The sequence below is a fragment of the Callospermophilus lateralis genome, unplaced genomic scaffold (genome assembly GCF_048772815.1).
Source record: "Callospermophilus lateralis isolate mCalLat2 unplaced genomic scaffold, mCalLat2.hap1 Scaffold_390, whole genome shotgun sequence".
In the NCBI taxonomy this organism is placed as follows: Eukaryota; Metazoa; Chordata; class Mammalia; order Rodentia; family Sciuridae; genus Callospermophilus; species Callospermophilus lateralis.
The window spans coordinates 94,288-114,589 of record NW_027514319.1 but is presented as its reverse complement, the minus strand read 5'-3'; the positions used below and the strand labels follow the sequence as shown (position 1 = coordinate 114,589).

Genomic DNA, 20,302 nt, shown 5'->3' with positions numbered 1-20,302 from the left:
CTGTTTTCTTTCTACCTACCATACAAGATTATAAATTGCAGCACAGAGGAGCCAAATTGGGAATGAGGAAGAATTCCATAATGTAAGAACTCTTGAGTGCGCCTTTTTCTTCTCTTTGAGGACATCCAGTTTTGTAGGGGGGCTGGTGGCTTAGCTTTAGTTCTTCAGAGAGATCTGCCAGCCAATCTACCATTGCTTTCTCATTCTCAGTGTTCCATTTATTTAATAATAGCATTGAGTTTATACCAGTGACCTAGATGATGAGTCAATGATTTACTTTTTTCCTCTGGATTTCTTGAATTTTCTGTGATGGTAAAATATTTTTTTCCTTTTACTCCTCAAGTTAAACCTCCTCTTTCTTGCTCCTCTTTGACAATTTTTTTTTATCTATAAAGATCTCAGTTGTACACATGGTATGCTTGCTAGGATCTAGGACTAAGACTTGAACACTTGTACCTGATAGAGGTGTGGAATTTTTTTAATTGGTTCTTTTTAGTTATACATGACTGTAGCATTCATCTTGATAGGTGTGGAATTATTTGCTCTCCTGGGATCTCTTTGGTTCTTGGAGGACCCTAAGGTAGGGTCCAAGAATTTTAAAAAGTCTAAGACATTGTCACTTAGACCAGGCCATAGCACTTTCTACTTGATATTCTGCTGCAGTCTTCCAATTGTTTAACCTGCTTCCACTTCTGTTTGTCCATCCCAACTCATTTTCCACAAATATTTTTCCCCCAAATAGCAATCTGATGTATCCCTCACCTCGTAAAACATGGCAGGGGCTTCCAGTTACCTTTGAGATGAAGTCTGAACTCCTTAGCATGGGCTGCAAGACCCTCAATTGGTCCAGACCCTGCTTCGGTCTCCAACTTTGTTTCACTCTCCCTCCTTTTGGAAGCTGTCCTTCAGCTAGACTGAACTTATGGCTCCCAGCAGGCCTTGTTGTTTCTTACTTCCAGACCTTTCTATATACTATTCTCTTAGGAGTGCTTTTCCCTAATTCTCACTTCTCTCCTGAATAATTGTCACTCCTCCAGATCAGTTGTTCTTAACCACTGTGAATCAATCCAGTGAGAACACTTTGCACACAGCTTTAGGATGCAGGAATCTCTGACTGAAGAACTTTTCAAGCAGAGTCTCCTATTCTTGCATTTGACACTCTTGGTAGTTGTTGAGTACTTGTCTCTTCTCTGCTAGACAGGTTCATGAGGGCAGGGTGAGGACTTGGTCATCTTTATGTCCTCTGGGCCTAGCATAGTGCTTAGCTCATGGAGGCACATTTGATATATGCTTGCTGAATGAATGAATCAGTCTTATCCTGAGTGGATCTTGTTCTGTTTGGAGAAAATTATTTAGAGAACATATACATTTACACATGTATACAACAAGTGGAAGCTGGCAAGTGCTAAAATGATATGCAGCTGATGTTCATCTTTGAAAGTTCAGATCCTGAGATGGCTGCTAGGGCCCCTTGTGAAGAGCTAGCAGAGCAGGGCTGTTGTACTAACCTTAGAGATGGAACAAACTTATGGAATGCATGTTTTCTTCTCTAGAAATATTTTGTCAAATTGTTAGATGTGAGTGAAGAAGCAAAAATGATCAAGCCCTTGATGGTTTCTACCCCTCAGGAGGATTGGAGCCCATGGACTTGAGATGTCAAGAGAAAACCTCCCTTCTTTTTTTTCCCTCTAACTCCAACAAGTATTTTCTAAGTGCTTATTTTATGCCAAGCATCTTATTACATGTTGAAGATATCTTTACTAATAAGCCTGGCAAGGTCCTGGCCCTTTAGGTTCTTGCTTGAAATATATTAAGTTCCACCGTGTCTCCTAAATTTGGAACGATGCTTTGAATTTAGGAATATTTTTATTAAGGTCATGGTTAGGGTCATATTTAAATTATACAGGGGTTTATTATAAATGACTCAGGATGTAAAGTTAGGTCCAGCATCTAATCCCAGCCCTGCTCCCTATTACCTACGTGTAAATACATCTTAAAGTGCCAGTTCTATAATTTGTAAAGTGGCAGCAATTATCATCCACTTCAGGGTTTGTTAGGTGAATTCAATGAAATAATGTGCATGAACCCTTAATAGAGGGGATGGTACACAGTAGTGATTATAACTATTCCCATTTTTAGGGCCTGTTTAAACTGAAGTCTTAATTTGGTGAAATTGTTTTTGTTAATTCACAAGAAACAATAAGATTGGATTCTACAAATCTGTGTGACCTATACCAGTCTCTACTCTAACACCTAGTTTTTCTCTTATGTCATTTCTTTGGGCAGCTTGATAAAGTTTTAGGTACTTAATATAGAAAATGAAAAATTTCAGAGTTATGCAAAGAAGCAAGAAAAAGTCCATGTAAGTCTCACTGTTCAGAAAACAGTGTACTAATCTTTTGTGGAGTATGGAAACCTGTAAGAGTCTGGTAAATATGATCTTTCTTGGGCTGGAGTTGTAACTCAGTGGTAGAGTACTTGCCTCACAAGTGTGAGGCACTGAGTTTGATCCTAGCATCACATAAAAACAAATAAATACCCTGAGTCCATGTACAACTAATTTTTTTTAAAATGATCCATCTTCCTTTCAGAAAAAAACAAAATACTTTTGTATATGTATACAAATATTTTATACAATTTCAGGAGTTTCCCTTTGTTTACCTCAAAGTAATAAACCCCTAACCTGACCTCCAAGCACAAACTCTACCCCAGAAAACAATCAGCCCAGGGTCCAGTTGCACTCTTACAAGGGGCTTCCCAGCCTTTAGTTTCTTATAGTCAGCCTGCAGAATTTTTCAGTATTTTTTTTTAAGTCTAAGATCTTAAACCAAGAATTAGCTCTATCTGATTATCTTTTGCAGTATATTTACCAATTGGACCCTCTTTAATGAACTTCTTTTTTTTAAGGTGTAGATGGACAATACCTTTATTTATCTTTTTATTTTTCTGTGGTGCTGAGGATTAAACCCAGGGCCTCCCACATGCTGGGTGCTCTACCACTGAGCCACAACCCAAGCCCTTTAATGAACTTCTTAATAGCTGTTGAGAGGGAGAGAGAGTGAGAATTTAACCACTGATTTCTTTGTCTATGGTTGTTTTTATTTGTGTGTCAGCATAAATTCGAGAGAATCTGAATCTAGCTTATGGATGTAGGAGGAATCTACCATCTTTTCCTGTTTCCTCTTCCTCCTGCACCAGGGCTCATTGTGCTGGGACCTTTTTCACTGTTCTCCATAGCAGTTAGAGAAGATAGAACAAAGTAGAGAGAGGGTCTCTGGTCCACCTGGTCTGGCAGTGAAGCCAGTGGGCAGGATTTGGAAATCACTCCTGCTGTCCACTTGCCTCCCTGTTCCAGAGTCACTCAGATCTAGAACTGTGTCAGAGGAATCGTGTGCAGTCCGAGCAGCTTGGAGGTAGATGTCTGCAACCCACATGCTGTACTATACTTTATTTTCTTGGCTTTAGTTCCTTGAATTCCACAGTAAACATTGGTTGAAAACAACTGCCTAGGCTGTTTTACCACTCACATTAGGGATTCTGAATGACTTGGTTTTTTTGCAGTCAGGATGCCCTTTATTTTATGTGCTGTCTGTTTCCTTCTGAAATCAGCAGCACTTGCTGGAGGAAACTGGCACTAGTGAAACCTATGTGCTGTCTTTATAGTGCAGGCAGGAATGTGCTGCTGCTGCTACAACCCTCGTTCATAGCCCTGTATCCTTTATTTCTTGTTTTATTATCAGGGCCTCCCAACTGTTCTCCCTGAGTCGATCCAGCTTCCTCCCTGCTTCCAAAATTTCATTCATAAATAGCCATCTGTTGATGTCATTCCCTGTTTAAAACCTCTCAGTGGTGATGGCCTCTGGATGAAGTCCAAGTTCATTTGCACAACTTGTAGGGCTCTGCAAGTCCTTCCCTCAACCACCTCTTGAGCTTCCTTCTTTGCACCATGACCGGTGTGCAGCCACAGCAGCTTCTCACCATTCCCCAGATGTATCCTTCTGGTACTTTCTTCCCTGTACACATATGGGACCCATATCCTGCTCATTCTTCCTCACCATGGCTGCCTGTGGAACTCCTCCTCATCCTCTAATGCCCAGCTCAATTGTGATCCCCTACTGCTTCTCTTGAATTCCCAGGTGGGATTTGTTGCACTTTCTCTATATTCCTGGGATTTAGCATAGTGGTTTGCCGCAGTCTGGCTGCAGCAAAATAACCGGGGGGTGACGAGCAATTTGTGTAGATTGATACAGCAGGAGTGGGAGCCATTTATTGTAGGACAGGAGGGGTATTGATATATTCCACACAGCTTATCTTAATTAACATAAACTAGATACAGCAGTCAACCAATAAGGAATCTCCATACTTAATGGCTCGATGGCTCCACCTCACAAACCACTCCCCCTGGCAAAATGCCAGGTGCCATCCTTACTTGTTTACAGACTCTAATATTTCTCTGGCAAAATGCCAGGTGCCATCCTGATTTGTTTACAGACTCTAACAGTGGTTATAAATGTGGGCTCTTAAATCAGACTCCCTGGCATTCACCCCATCCTGGTCCCTTCCTACATGTGTGAACAAGGGCAAGATGAACTACCTTTCCTCCTGTGTCTCATTTTCTTTTTGTGTAAAATGGGGATAATATTAATAAGCCCAATAGATGGTTCTGCGGATTAAAGGAGGCAAAAATTTAAAGTGGGGTTTCATTAGCACTCAACAAGTGTTATTTTTTCTTGTCATTTGGTACTTTATACATACCTTTGTGAGTTCTTATTCTTTTTTTTAAATTTTAATTGTAGGACACAATATCTTTATTTATTTATTTATTTTCATGTGGTGCTGAGGATTGAACCCAGGGCCTCACATATGCTAAGCAAGCACTCTACCATTGAGCCACCACCTCAGCCCCAAGTTCTTATTCTTTTATAAATCTTTTTATGTATCTCTTACTAGAACCTGTGCTCTGGAGCACAGGTGCAGGTTTTGTTCATGACCCTGTGTGCACAAGTTTATAGTAAACATTGGTTGAATGAGCTACTGCACATTGATTTGCCTTCACACTGAAAGTAGGGTATGCTTAAGATCGGGTTTGTGGGTGGTCAGAAACTCAAGGCTATGTGACCTTCTCATCAGTGGCTTACACTCTCAACCTCAGTTCCTTCTGCTTCGCAGAGCTCAGGCTCTGTTTTCCTATTTCCATGACAAGGCCACATAGAAGTTAAGTATACCATAGGTGCCAGATTTGTGTCCTTTTTGTTCTTGTTGTGAACTTCAGGTGACATGTCTGAGAGTAAAGCCAAGAAGATTGAAATCAAAGATGTGGATGGGCATACGCTTAGGAAGCTGATTGATTACATCTATACTGCAGAAATTGAGGTGACCGAAGAGAATGTGCAGGTGAGCCTATCAGTGAACTGCATGCTTGGGACCTGCCTTTTCCAGCATTGTTTCACTTAACCCTCACAACTCAGGGGCCACTGAAGAAGAAACCAACACCTCATAGAAACTGGGTGCCTTCCTGGGTCATAAGGCCAGTAGGTGGGCCAGCTGGCCCTTAAACTCCTGCCTGGCTAGCATGGACAGCCATGCTCTTAACCATTAAGCCAGGATAACTCTGGTATCTGGGAGTGAAGAATTTTTAAAGTTTTTTTTTTTTTTTTTTGTAGTTGGACAGTACCTTTGTTTATTTATTTATATGTAGTGCTGAGGATGGAACCCAGTGCCTCATATGTGCTAGCCAAGTGCTTCACAAGCCACACTGAGCCACAACCCCAGGCTCTGGGGGTGAAGAAGTTTTAATTCATGTAGATTCAGTATCTCATGAAGGAAGAATCAGAAGCTTGGGTCACCCTCTTATCTCCAGGTCACCTTCCATCTCAGATGTTTGAGTGTTGGACTATAGGCTATTAAAATTTTTTCTGTATCCATTGGTCATCCTGCTGGGTCCAATGCCATGAGTAATTCCAGTTACTTGGGAGGCTGAGACAGGAGTGTTGCGAGTTCTGGGCCAGCCTGGGCAGGTTAGGAGAACCCTATGGCAAAACAAAACAAAACAAAACAAAACAAAAAGGCTGGCAATGTAGTTCATTGGTCAAGTGCCCTTGAGTTTCTTTGCCAGTAACACAAACAATCAAACAAGCAAACAAACATAAGTCACCCTAATGCCTCTGAACACAAGTAGGTGCCAGCACCAGGACTGAATCTCAATAGGGGTGAACAGGTATGAAATATCCTCATCTATGCTTTTCCCCTTTTAATGGCCTGGCCTCATCCTTAGCCATCTGGACCCTTGAAAAGTGGAGCCACAGAAGACAGTACTCTCTAAAAAGGAGTGCATGGGCATCATGCCCCCCATTAGGGAGATGATTGAGAGGGTAACCCACTCTTGAACTCTCCAGATGATGGGCTGAACACAGACCTAGGGCACACTGTTTCCTGTCCTCAAAGATCTCCCTATTTATTAAGAGGGATAGAAATTACATGTGATAGGAAAGGTTTTTCTGTTTTGTTTTTTTTTTAGCATAAAACTTCATATTTACTTGAAGCTGAAACCTCTGTAGTGGAAAAAATAATCATTTCCCTTTTCCAGAATATCACCCCATTTCCCAAGATCAATGTATTTGAGAGGCTGAATTGAAAATTGTGTATTCTCTCAGTTCAATCTAAATGTTTGAGTTCCCATTATCTGCCATGCATTTTGTTTAGTGCTTGTGGTAGCAGCAGTGAACAGGGCTGATCCTATTGCCTATCCTTAGGGAGTTTGCAGTCCAAGGGTGAAGAAGGCATTCATCAACTAAGCACACCAATAATGTCTGTGCACAAATTGTTATAAGTCCTTTGAAGGATAAGAACATGTCCCAGCGAGAGAGAATCTGGGAGCTGCATTTGGATGGAGGAGGGGATCTTGGAAAGTTGGTTTCAGGACATAAGCTTTAAGCTGGGGCTATAGCATGAGTTGCGTGTTAGGTTCATATGGTGAAGCATGCAGGTCAGCAGAGCATCTGAGGTGCAATTCATTGAGTCTTGCAGAGCCTGCCTTGTATCTGGCCCTTGAGATCATCTCCTGGGTGATAACAATTTCTACATCCATTTGGCTTAATCCTCCCCCTCCTTTTTTAGTGGGAGTGTATTTTGTGCATGCTGGAATGCACAGCCACTCTGTTTTGTTACTGGTTTTTCCAGTCCAGAGTAGAGTGGGCAGTGCAGTTATTATATGCTGGGTCCAGTGAGAGTACAGATAACTGAATGAGTTTTGGTCAGTAACAGTAAGTGCAAAATAATTTTAGTATCAGATGACTAGAGTGTAGGTCATAGAGCTGTATGATTAGAACCTGTTTTCTTCTCTCTTTTTGTCATTATTTAATAACTTTTTCCCTATAGAGTATAAAGTATTTACAAATTTCAATAATTAGAAGATGTTTTGCTCTAGATTGTTATTGCCTGCCTAGGTAATAAGGCAATAACAGCAATAAGGCAATAATAGTAGTAAGTTAATAAGTAATAATAACAAAAGTATAAATAAGTAAAAAGTAATAATTGGTAATAAAGTAATAAGGTGATGTTTTTTGGTCTAACCCGGTGTCTGTCTCTCTCTCAATTAGCTTATAAAATGAGTATTTTAAGATAGAGCACCAGCCAGCCCAGCCAGAGGACTTGGGAGAAAATGGCTTTATTGCTGCTCTCTAAAGTACTTTGTGGGGAGAGAAAGTGAAGATATGAGCTCAGATGAATGGGGAAACCAGGGCGAGGTGGCACTGGAGTAGCAAGGATGAGCTGGATCCCAGCTCAGCCTGGACACTGGTTCACAGAGGGTTCTTGCCCTGGTGCTTTCCCCCTGCAGGATGTCTGTTTCCTCATCTATAAAGTGAGGGCCTGGCTCTGTGATCTCTGGCCAGGAAAGGCATTCATGCTGCCTATCTCCTACCAGAGCTTCTCCAGTACCCCCACTGACATTGTCTCATGGATCCAGTTTTCTCATTTGCAGAGCAGGAATCACAACAGTCAGTGAGTTATAGACTGCCTGTGTTCAAATCCTAGCGTTGCCATTTTCTAGCTATGTAGCCCTAGCAAGTTGCTTAACCTCTCTGTGCCTCAGTGTTTTTATCTCTAATATGGGCATAATTACAGTATAAGGATTAAATGTATTGATATAGGTAAAGCACTTAGTACAGTGCCTGACACATGGTAAACAGTAAATGGTGGCTATTGTTATCTAAAATGTGGAGGTGCTCATGGAGTCACATAAGTGTAGAAGGATTTGCCTGATTTATCCTCTGCCTAAGAGCTGGTGAAGACTGGAAGGGAAGAGCCAGAGAAGGTGTAGGCACCATGATAAGGCATGGGAGGTACGGATTAACCTGATCTGGCTTGGAAGTGGCTGGAAATTGTCCCAAGCAGAGGATAGTTTGGGATACTTCCTGCTCTGGGTGTGCCTGGAATGCTTGGCAAGGACAGAGGCCAAGGCCAGCTGCCAGCTGCTGCTCTGAGGCAAAGACCCTTTAAAGGAGCTGCTAAATAATTAGGTGGAGGGGAAACATGCTCTAGAAGGCATTGGCTGTGTCAGTCCCTCTCCTTCCTCGTGGCTGGTGTAGAGTCTCATCTTACTCCTTTATTTGGTCAGTCATTCAAAACATGTCTTCTGAGCTCCTGCCCTGTGCTAGCAGACAGGGTGGGCAAAGAGGGTGTCATGACAGGCTGCTTCCCAAGGAGCAGCTGGGCTGCAGGTGGAAACAGATGGCTCAACAAGTGGGTGTCCTCCAGCATGGTGGGGTGGGGCTCAGGGTGGGCTGCCCAGGATGCAGGAGACAGTCCTTGCTGCCCTGGTGAGGATCATTAGGTCACACCTAACTGAGGAAATACCAAATATTTGGGCCAAATATTGAAGGAAGCCTGAGTGGCCAGACCTACCTGTGACCCACTGGCCTGTGACCCTCAGGGCCTGCTGTCTTCATCTGTAAGTGTGGAGTGGGGCAGAGAGCAGCATGTGCAGTGCTTCATAGAGAGGCACCACATGGGACTATAGGGGAACTGTCATTTGGAATCAGTGTAATATATAGTAAAACTATTCCTTTTTGTTTTCTTCCTCACTCTAAACTGTGGATGTCAGGGATGACCTTGAGGAAAAACTGAACAAGAAAGGTTGAGGAGAGAGTATGGATCAAAATGTAGATTCCTCATAATGCTCTTACATTTCTGCTGAGGCAGCTGCTTACCCATTGTCTACAAAACATAATTTGTTGAGTATTTGTGAACTGAGGAGATGAGCATGGAGTCCCAGGGGCTCTTGCTGTGTCAGAGATTTGGGTCTTGGTTTAATAATCATGGGAGTCACACTTTGTCTCTTCCAAGCTACAAATTTCTTGGAGAGACCTTGAGTTGTCTTTCTGGGGCAGAGGTCACAACAATCCTAACTGATGCTTATTAATATTCATTATAAGCCAGGTAGATGAAAATCACAACTAATATGACCCATCTTATACAGTTGAAGAAGCTGATGCAGAGAGAGGGAAGTGACCTGCTACAGTCAGAGAAGGAATAAGTGGTGCAATGGGGAGCTGAACCTGGCTCTCTCCTACTATGTTCTGCAGCTGTGGTGAACTCACATCTTTGCTAAATGAATGAACCTTGGCTTCTGCTCATAATGATTAATCATAATAAATGCTGATAAGTGAGCACTCTCTTTGTACCAAGCACTATGTTCACTGTTTAAATGAATTACCTCATTTGCTCCTCAGAAGCATTTAAAGCAGCACCGTTATTATCTTTACTCTCCTGTTGAGGAGACAGAGAGGTTAAGTGATTTGTCCTTAGTTACATGGTTGGTAAGTGGAGAAGGCAATATTCCAAGTAACCCTTGTAATGTCAGTGATGTTCTGTCCACTGTCCTGTTCATCTGTGCACCCCTCCTCTCTTCCATTCTCTCTTCTTTGTCTCAACAGGTTTCAATTTAGCCCACTCCATGGCCAGCCTAGAGACCCTGGTGGCCCTGTCACCTGGTGCTCTGGCTGGTGCCTCCCCCTGCCTCCCTGTAGTTACAGCAGTAGGTGCTTTCTGAGGCAGGGCATTTCCTTTTTTTTTTTTTTTTTTTTTGCTAAATGAAACAAACTCTGTGGTGGGTTATCCTCTGCTGTGTTTTCAAGTTATCCAAGGGAGAGAAAAAAACAAAACTGGGCCTGCAAATGAAAAATGGAGGGTTGACCATTTGCAGGCTGAAGGGGAAACCCAAAGGCTCTTTGCTGAGTGCCACTAGAGTGCCTGTCCTCCCAGACAAAATGCAGAGGCAGCAATAGGTGAGGAAGGAGCATTTTGACTTGGGGTACAACTCCATCTTTATGGGTGGTTCCAGCTTCCTCTCCCTAGGAGGGGGAAGTACTGACTAGTGATGCCACCAGGGCATTCTCACTCCAGGCTGAGTGCCTGAGCTGGTCTCATGTTCATGAACTTGTTCCTGCTGTCACTCGAGGAAGAAGTGTTTGACAAGAGAAGAGGAAATCCTCTGGAAGCCTCCTAATGTCAGAGCAGGGAACTCGAGAGTCACCTCATGGATATTTTGCTAGGTGGCGATTTGCCTTGTGTTCGTGCCCAGACCCCAGAGCTCTGTCTAATTGAGCCCCACTGTACCCTTGAGATCCAGTGGTGTACCTCCTGGCCTCTGAATCATCCCCCTCAGCATTCTGACTTTCTTGACTTTTCTTCATGCCCTCTTGTATGAAGTGAAGAAAGAAAAGGGCCTTTGACTCACTGCTGATCACAGTGAAAGATCAAAAAGAGGGAATTGAGCAATCAGAGAAGCCACAAGCCCTGTTCATTTTAGGAAGCCTGTTCAGGAATGCTTTTGGAAGGAGTGGACCCAACATGATGGGTATTGTGGAGACGTGAGAAGCCTCATAATTTTTGCCCAGTAAGTGGGTTTTGTGACCAGAAAGGAAGATAAAAGCTATGTGAGTAGCTGTATCCAGGGATTTTTTAAAAACTGAAAGTGTAGGGGCTGGGTATATGGCTTAAGCGATAGCGTGCTCACCTGGCATGTGTGGGGCACTAGGTTCAATTCTCAGCACCACATAAAAATAATGTAAAGATATTGTGTCCACTGAAAACTAAAAAAAAAGAAAAAAAATATTTAAAAATTCTCTTCTCTCTCTCTCTTAAAAAAAACCTGAAAGTAGTTCTTTGGTAACTACCCAAGTATTTCATTAAATTCTTGTTCAAACTAAAAAAAAAAAAAAAACCTGAAAGTGTAACCTAAGAGTGTGTTCAGGAAATATTTATTATTATATTTCTCAGTCTGGTTGTCTCATGACAACCTGAGAGTTTGAGCACCTCAAGCTACTGTCTTCCTGGGGAAGAAGAGGAGAACGGGGAGGGAGTGTGTTGCTGGCATGATCTTGCTGGGACTTGGCAGGGAGTGCATGACTCTGGGGGTAGACTGGACTCTCGGGTATCCTGGGACTTCCTGGTTACCCCAGCCTAGGACAGGCAAGTGTTGCAGTTTGAGTACAACTGAGCCATCTTCTGAGACATGTGACTTGTGTTAAAACTGGCAAGGCCCCAGGAAAGTCAGGATGATGACTTGTTGACCTACAGTCTGAACTGCAGGTTTTGTCACTGGTTCTTGGTCAGGGTGTGCCATGGAGGTCATTTGGGAACGTGGGACAGGGCTTTCCATTCCTGGTGTGTACTTGGCAAAAATGGTTAATGGATTTCCATTTAACCAGCAGGCAGAGACTAATCTGGTCTTGGGATCAAGTTCAACCCAGGCTGAGCAAGCTCACAGGTTAATTGAGTTTCCTAGTTTATGGCTGCTTGGGGGGCTGGTGACTGCCTACTGGGGATAGAGGTGGGGGAAGTGGTTAGATTTGGATCCCGGCTGTGTTCACTTATGTCTGAAACTCTCCGACTAGGGTGATTTTTATCTTTTTTTCTTCCCCAGGAATTAATCAGTGGGCCACAAAATACCAAGGACATGGAGCTAATTTATTGCTTTCCACTGGGGACACAGGCAAGTGGAGGCGGGGAGAAGGAGTGAGTTTTCTCAAACTCAGCTGTGGTGAGGGGACTTTTAGCTGTTTGGAGGCAGATCAATCCTTGTTGACAGAAGACACTGGTAGTGGGGGCCTTGGTGATTACTCACATGGGCAGAGATGATAAAGGGGGACTGATTCTCCCAGTTTTAGCACTGAGAGTCTTGGGAAGCCCTGTAGTCCTAGGAAAACCAGGACAATTGATTACCTCATGAAGGGACAAGTCCTAAGAGTGGGGGCATTACATGTGCACTCATAGGTGATGAGAGTCAGAGCTGAGGGCCCAGAGCTGTTTTGGGAGAAAGTCAGGGTCCAGAATCTAAATCACTTAAAGACTTTCATGGTTCCCAGAATAAAGAGCAAATGATCTGCAGACTGTATTTTTCTGGTCAAACCTTGTGGATGGGAACAGTTGGAGTCTGGCTGCTCAGTCACTCTGAGAGCAAGGGCCTGGGACAAGGGAATTGTTTTAATGTGAGTGGATGCTGGGGGTAAGAGGAGGGGTCCTCAAACTAAGCATCCATCAAATTATTCTGCTCCATAATTTTTTTTAATTTCTTTTTGAAAATCATATCTGTTCCTCTGATGTGTGTAGGCCAGGGGAGCAGAGATAGATGGAGTAGTACTTTGGCCTTAATCCTTATTTTGATCCAGAGGGCAGACTTCAGCAGCTGTAGGGAAATCCTAGGGAAGCTTGACTGAGGCTGGCAGTCTGAGCCTGTTGCAGCCAGTCTTCCCTGACTCCTCGGAAAAGGAGTACATGCATGTACACCTGAGCAAGAACTTCTTCTGTCTTGCAGGATACAGTATAAATATTCATGTGTCTTGTGACCTTTTGAAAGAAAACTCAGCTCTCTAAGAATGTATCCAGAGATAGACTTCACATTTTATCTGCTGGATAGTAGGATAAATATGCCTGAGTCCTGAGGGATTTGGGGATGAGCCTCTTATTCCAGTAGATATAAGCTCCATGACAGCAGGATCTGGTTTGTTTTGTTTACCATGGAACTTTAGAGCCTAGACCAGTGCACAGCACACGGAGGCTCAGCAGCTAAGTAGTGAGTGAACTAGTGAGCAGCTCAAGTCCTTTCTGAATGTGGAGGGCAATGGTTCTCACACTTTGCTGTCGGTTGGAAGCTCTTGGAGAGCTTTAGCAACATCTCAATGCCCAGGCCATACCCAATGCCTATAAGTTGGAATCTTTGGAAGTAACAACTACCCATGAGTATTAAACTCCTTTGTTGCAGTTTTCTTACAACTGAAGAATCTCCTGGGATGTGTGACTTGTGCTAAAACTGGCAAGGTGCTAGGAAAGTCAGGATGATTTGTTGACTCAGTCTTAACTCCAAGATTTATCTGAGAACCAGTGCCATACCGTGTGTGTGTGTGTGTGTGTGTGTGTGTGTGTGTGTGTGTGTGACGTGTGGCTTTATTACTTTAAGCATGATTCATGGGCCAGTAGCTACAAGCATTACCTGGGTTTTTGTTAGAAATATGGACTCTCAGGTCCCACTCCAGACCTACTGAGTCAGAATCTGATCCGAATAAGATCCCACTGATTGATATCACCAAGGGTAGCACTGCAGTGTGTCTTGGGGATAGAGAATCCCCTGGTGCTTTGGGTCGATGAAATGAAGAGAGCAGTGGGAAATAATGCTGTAAAGAAAGCTGGGAAGTTTGGACCTAATAGGCAGTGTAGATCCATGAATAGATCTTGAGCTTGGGAACATGATTGGAATAGTCCCTGCCAGTGGGATATCATGTCTTAGAATGTCACCTTCTCTTGTAGGTTCTGCTCCCAGAAGCCAGCTTGCTGCAGCTCATGGATGTTTGGCAGAACTGCTGTGACTTCCTGCAGTCTCAGTTGCATCCCACCAATTGCCTGGGCATCCGTGCATTTGCAGATGTGCACACCTGCACCAACTTTCTGCAGCAGGCCAATGCCTATGCAGGTAACCAGGAACTGGAACACTGCACTTCATCTGTGGGCTTGTGGATTTAATCTCCTGGCCTGCCATGGACTCCTCAAAGATTATGAGAAGTGGTCTCTGCTGTGAAGCAGCTCTGATTTAGTTAGGAGACAAAGCACATGTGGGAAGGTAATTAGCAATAGGTGCATTTAGCTCATTGCCAAGTGGAATATGATTAATTGCTAGATGGGTGGTATAGCAGAGGAAGGAGATCTGAGAAGTCTTTGGGGCACAATAAATTGAGCTAATTGTTGAAAGAGATCTTTTGTTGTTATTGAAAACGATTTTACTTTTGGTCATGATTTTAATTTTACAGCGTGTTCTGTAAACATGTTCTGTAAACATGAAGTTAAAAGTCAGATACTGTTTGTTGCTAGCCTTCTATTGATAAACACATCCCCTGTTCTTCCTTTCCACACTGTCTTACTTTCTAGGCTACTCACTTTTAGTCCTAACAACTAAAATACAGGTTCTGATTCAACTAAAACCTGCTTCATCTGCTATCTACCTCCATTGATGTAAGCAGTTTGTTCCTACTTTAATTTTTGGTTTGTTGACTTTAGAAATTATGTGTTGACTTCTGCACAAAAATACCACTGGGCTTTCTAAACCTTATCCTCGTCCACACACCCACCTGCTCTTTATTATTTGACAGTCATTCCCATAAATGAACCAAGTCATGTATTAATTTTTAATCAGAAAATTCTTTTGTTTTCCTTCAAATTAGAAAGGCAGCTAGTGATTGTGTTTTTCTTGTGCATGTCAGTGCTGCAACCTCTGTTTAGTTTTTGTCAGATACAACTGAACAATCCTCAATCTGATAAGGTGTTGATTCCATTTTAGTTTTCTGGGAGACATTCTTCCTGCTAGAGCTTGTCATTTGGTCATTTTAATGGGACCCTGGAGGGAATAGAGATGAACTGAAAATTCAGCCCACCATGTTTAGCAGGACAGAAATCTTCATTACCATTTTTTTTTAGCTAAAGGAAAGATCATAAGGGACCTGGGAAACAGGTCCCCATGTTTTTTTGATAGATTCACTTTTGGCTACCTCCTGTCCTTGCAATAAAAGGCCTAATTTTACCCACTCCCCAGACAAACTCTGTCCTATGCCTCCTGTCCAGCAGTGTGTGGCAAGGAGCTGAGGACCAGCTGGATGCCCACCTGCAGCTCCCTGTGGTTCATGAGGTAATTAGTGTGTGCTGTGTCTCTCAGCATCCTCTTGTTCTCTCATCAAACCCCTGGCTCCAGGATACTGCACAGATTCTCATTTTGCCCGGAGTCTGTGAGGGCACAGATGAGACTGGTTGTTAAGATGGGCTTGGTGGTTATGACATTTGTAAGGACATTCCCTAGTAGCCTCACTTCTGAATCCTGTTGCCTCTTTCCAGTCTGAACCTCATCTCTCCTGTTCCTCTGCTGTCCCTCTTGTGTTGTCCTTTCCCTTGCATTTCTCCACCAGACTTCTGCCTTTTCTTAGGTCCCCCTTTCTCTTCAGAGTGATGGTTTCCCAGCCCAACCTCTGCAGAGGCCACTTTCTTAATGGATATGCTCTGGCTTTTCTTCAGCAGGAGTTGAGAGCTTGGCCACGGCTGTTTGCTTGTGTGGTGGCAAAGAAGGAGTGCTTAGGTGCCAGGAATTGTGTGGCTCCTCCTTTGTCTCCCTCACCAGCCCTTTCTTTCTGCCCAGTGTGTGCATGGATCTGTGCACATGCAGCACATGTTCCATCCTTCTGTAGCTGGCTGGTAGGATTGTCTGAGGTTTAGGGAATGTGATGAACTCTCACCTTTAACAAAGACTCCCAGGCTCATGTGGCTTGGCTTTTCCCCTCTTTCAACATCTGTGTTTTCCCTTTGCCCTTTTTTCTATCTGGTGGTGCAAATGCATCTGTGGGAGAGAGGGGAGGATGCAGTTAGGACCATGTCCACCATCATTGAGTTTCCTGGTGCTGATGCTGTCACACTGTTTGGGTTCAGGCAGCACTGAGGATGCATGTATAAGTGCAGATACCCTAATGGATTCTCTTTAGATAGCATTTGATGAGCTCTTGCTTTGGGTCACATCCTGTGTGAAGCATTTTATGTGCATTGCTTTGGTTTTATTCACATAACAGCTGAGGAAACCACAGAGAGGTAAAATAACATGAAGCCATATAGGTAGTAGGGGCAGAAGTGGAATTCAAACCCAGCCAGTTACTCCAGAGCTGGCATTTGTACTACCACCATCTACAGCTTCCAGGCCCCACTTGGAGATAAGAGGCCATGTGAGTCAGTGAGTGAGGAGGGCAGGTGGCTGGAGATGGCATTTTCCATTAGAAGTGTGTGCCTAGAAACCTGTGCCATGTAGTCACCAGATTCCAAGAACAGACAGTGTAGACAGACACCCAGCTGTCTGCTACACACAGGGTGTCTAGTCATCTTGGGGTAGAGAAGCATCATGTGGGCATCTCGTTCTCTTCCTCATTGGGCTGTTTCCTCCCCACACATGTTGCCTGTTGCCTCACTGCAGGATGGAGCCATCTCACTTTCCCTGGCTCAGTCATTATCATCCTCAGGCTGAGGGCTTCCTCCCTGTGTGCAGGCCCATGACCATCTCCTGGAATGTTTGCTTTTCAGCCCTCAGCTGTGCACACGAAGGAGGAGGATATGTAATGGGATGGTGCAGAAGTTAAGACAATGATAAGAAGAAATTAGAAGTGAAGGAAAGGAAGCCTGTAGTGTCTAGAAAGAAAGTAGAATGTGTTATGTGTGCCTACCCCTTGCAGTGATGTGGCTCTGCTTTGTTTTCTTGGTCTTGCACAATGGTGTTTAAATGGGGTCTGGTGCTCTTTACCATTGCTGCTTCTTGTGAGGGTCCGGCTGCTTTGTCCCTTCATAAAGGTAGGCACCCACAAGAGACAGTGTTCTTCTGCCCAGTGATAACTGGTCTCTGGGCCCTGACTTTTGTTAAGTGTTTCAAGCCAACAGATTGTAAGGTGACCATCTAATGTTTTGGACCTAATTGACCCTGGACTCCTTTTCTCCTCTATGATGGGTGTAGTCCATTCTGTCTTGTTTTTAGGATGGTTTGGAGATAGGGGCAAGGAGGAGAGGCCGAGAAGACACCCTGGACTGGGCTCTACAGTCCTCCAGCCAGCATCCTCATTTGCACTGAGAGAGTCTCAAAGACGAGTCTAGGCTAGAAAGCAGGAGTCCTTGAGCTACCTCCACTAGTGCTGCAAGCCACACACAATTTGGGGATGGAGATCATTTCCAAGGATTTCTGCCTATGGTTTCTTTTTCTCCAGATGCCCCAGGCAAATATGTTCTTACTGCTTCCTCATCCTCCCCAGGCTCTGGCCAGCTGGGCTGTGCCTTTACTTGTCTGCCTGTTCCTTTTCCAATGAAAGATTTATTTTTCTGTTATTATTGCTGCTACTCTACTTAAATACAAAACCCATCCCTGATCAGTACAGAAAAAGTGGATAGGCAAAAAGAACATGAAAAGCACCACCATCTACCCAAAGAGAACCACGGCCAACACCTTGATGTATATCTTTCTGAGGCCTTCTGGATCTTTCTCATTGTATATGTGTGTTTTCCAACTTAAAAAAAAAAATCCTTAGCCGTTACCCATGTTGGCACATACATTTCTTCACCATTGTTTGAAAACTTTACAGAATGTATTCAGTAAAAGCAACTTACACTTGTGCAAACAGTACATATATAAAAGAGCAAAGTCCATCTTCTAGGCCCTCTCTTTGAAGAGGACAAAGGGAATATATTAGGCAGCCATATAAAATTTGTATTTATGATTTTTTAACTGATATAAAAAGAATCATTCCGTACTCATTGTGTTTTTGTTTGACTAAAAACAAAGTTTGGAATTGTTTCCAGATCCTTGTGGATGGATGTATCTTATTATAATTTTTTATCTGCTGTATCAAGTGGATGAAGTATAATTTATTTAACTAATCCTCTGTCAATGGACACTAATGTTTTTAATTTTTTCTTGTTCAAAATGCTGCAGTGAGAATTCTTATGATAATTTGGAATATATTTGCTAGTACTCCTTTAGGGATGCTGCTTTGATAATATTAATTGTTGGACCAAAGAGAATGCGCATTTTTAAACATTCTGATGGAGTTGGGGGTGTATTCAATGTAGAACACTTAGCTGGCATGCACAACACCCTGGGTTCCATCCCTGGCACCATATAAATGAATGAATTTATAGACATTGCCGAATTTATAGACATTGCCAATTTTCTCTCTCAGTAAAACAAAGGAACCTTATTTTTAAGGCCAGTTCTGGATTTCTGAGAAGTCTTAAGCCTCTCTGGTGAGAGCAGGACTTTGGGAGGGGGCTGGAGCACCTTTGTTTCTCCAGGAGGCTGTTTAGGTCCCTGATTCCTGCAGTCCCTTCTGCTTTCTGTAGATCTGGTTTCCCTCTTAGAGTAATGCCCCTAGGTTTTTACTATGATATTTGTTCTGTGGTGGAAAAGAATGGGGTCCACATTTAGAGTCTGCCTGTTCAGATTCCTGCTTCCAAGTGACACTCTCCAGTCCTCCTGTGTAGCTGGTACCTGGGAAAGGGACCCTAGTATCTTATGCAGCCTATTTCTTATATATCATTATTATTGTTTCCAATGACTGCTTAATTTTTAACCTAAGAGGCCAGGGCCCAGGTTTATGGGGACTTTGCTATTTGGCCATGCACTAGGCTGTCAGCAGAGCTGGTGGGGAGGGATGTTAATGGGACTTCATTAATGAGATTGCAATTAAAATTCCTTGAACATGTTGTTTACATCAGTCTGCCAAAGTTGAGCTGAAACCCTCCAGCCATAGGATGGAAAAGCCATCGGATTTCATGTGCTCATGGAGAGAAATTGGCTCCTCCCCCACAAAATTGATTGAGTCATTTGAGACCTTGGAATGAAGCAATTAAATTAAGGGCTGTATGAATGTTTGGCAAAGTCATTGACCTCTGACTCAGTGAGGATCTTCGTATAAAACTGCTGTCCCCAGCTTGGCATCAAGAAATGGTGGTGGTGGTGGTGGTGGTGGTGGTGGTGGTGGGAGGTTTTACCATTTTTGAACACTTGCTGGGGTGCACACACTTCACGGGCATTGACTCATTTTAGTCACCTAACTATAATGGGGCCTGTTATTTGCTCAGTCTACAGGTGAAGACACAGAAATGCAGAGAGGTTTAGTAACTTGCCCAAGATGACACAGCTCATGAGTGGCAGTGCAAAGGTTCATGGTGAGACTGTCTGACTCCAGAGGCCTGTGCTCTGAGCCCCTACTTACCTCCGCTCCTGCATTGGTCAGTGCAATCTGTCTGCTGCTAGTGATTGCCTCCCTCCTGCCTCCCTTTGATTTTTCCCTTCTATCTTGAAGCTGGAAAATGCAGCAGCAGTGCAGACACAGATAGCTTTTGGTGCTAGCTCTTCTCTTTTTGGTAATTTCAGGACACTTCCTTTGTTTCTTCTATTTTCTAGGTAAAGTTGCATCCATGGCACTGATAACTGGGCAGTTTTGATATAGCCCTTGGCTCTGTATGTGAGCATGAGGGAGAGGAAAGATGGGACAGTACATATAGTTCTGGATTCAAAATGGAAAAGAGAGTCAATATGGAAAGAAAGCTCATTTCCTTTCATCCCTGGGGAGGGTGGATATAATTATATTTAGTTTGAGGGCTGGTAGTTGTGGCCCTTCTGGAAAGAGGTCAAAGTAGGTCTCCTTTACTTCCCTTTGGCAGCAGAATCTTCTCCCTGAAGCAGAGAAACTGTGCGCCAGGAAAATAAAATATTGATTCAAGAAAGCTTGCCTCTACTCTCCAAAAATAGGATAATGAGGACCAGAAGAGATAGACTTATGGCAGTTCTATTTCATTTTTTTATCTTGCCAAATGTTTTAATTCTGTTTATGTGCTCACCTATATTCAGCTGAGTTCTCCTGTAGTTGTGACCAGTGGTTCAACTCAGAGGCACTCACACAAGTTCCCTGGGGCCACTGGCCCTGGGGATTATAGGGTTCATTTTATCTCTGCAGGTCAAAGAAATCACAAGTAGATTATTAGTTCCATTTGTTCTGGGCTGATAGCTTAGATGATCCAGATCAAAGGATTTGGTTTACTTCTTCCCATTAAGAGAAAGGAACAAGCTTGGGGCTAGCTTGGGAGGTAGCCTGAGTCTTAGACAGTCCTGAAGAATGTGAAGTTAAGTGCAGTAATTATTTCAGAGCTAGTGATTATTTCAGACATTGTATTGAACACTGAAAATTCAGCTTCCAACAAGACAGACATACCTTTTTGGGGCTGCAGTCCCAAAAAG

General features: G+C 43.3%; 1 protein-coding gene across 1 annotated transcript in view; it reads left to right on the top strand.

The window, feature by feature from the left end:
• Positions 1-20,302, top strand: part of LOC143387553 (KAT8 regulatory NSL complex subunit 3-like) — a 100,386-nt gene that overhangs the window by 54,453 nt on the left and 25,631 nt on the right. The window contains 3 exon segments of the mRNA XM_077108291.1: positions 5,273-5,394; positions 13,807-13,969; positions 15,115-15,175. Of these exon segments, the coding sequence (XP_076964406.1) occupies positions 5,273-5,394; positions 13,807-13,969; positions 15,115-15,175 (346 nt within the window).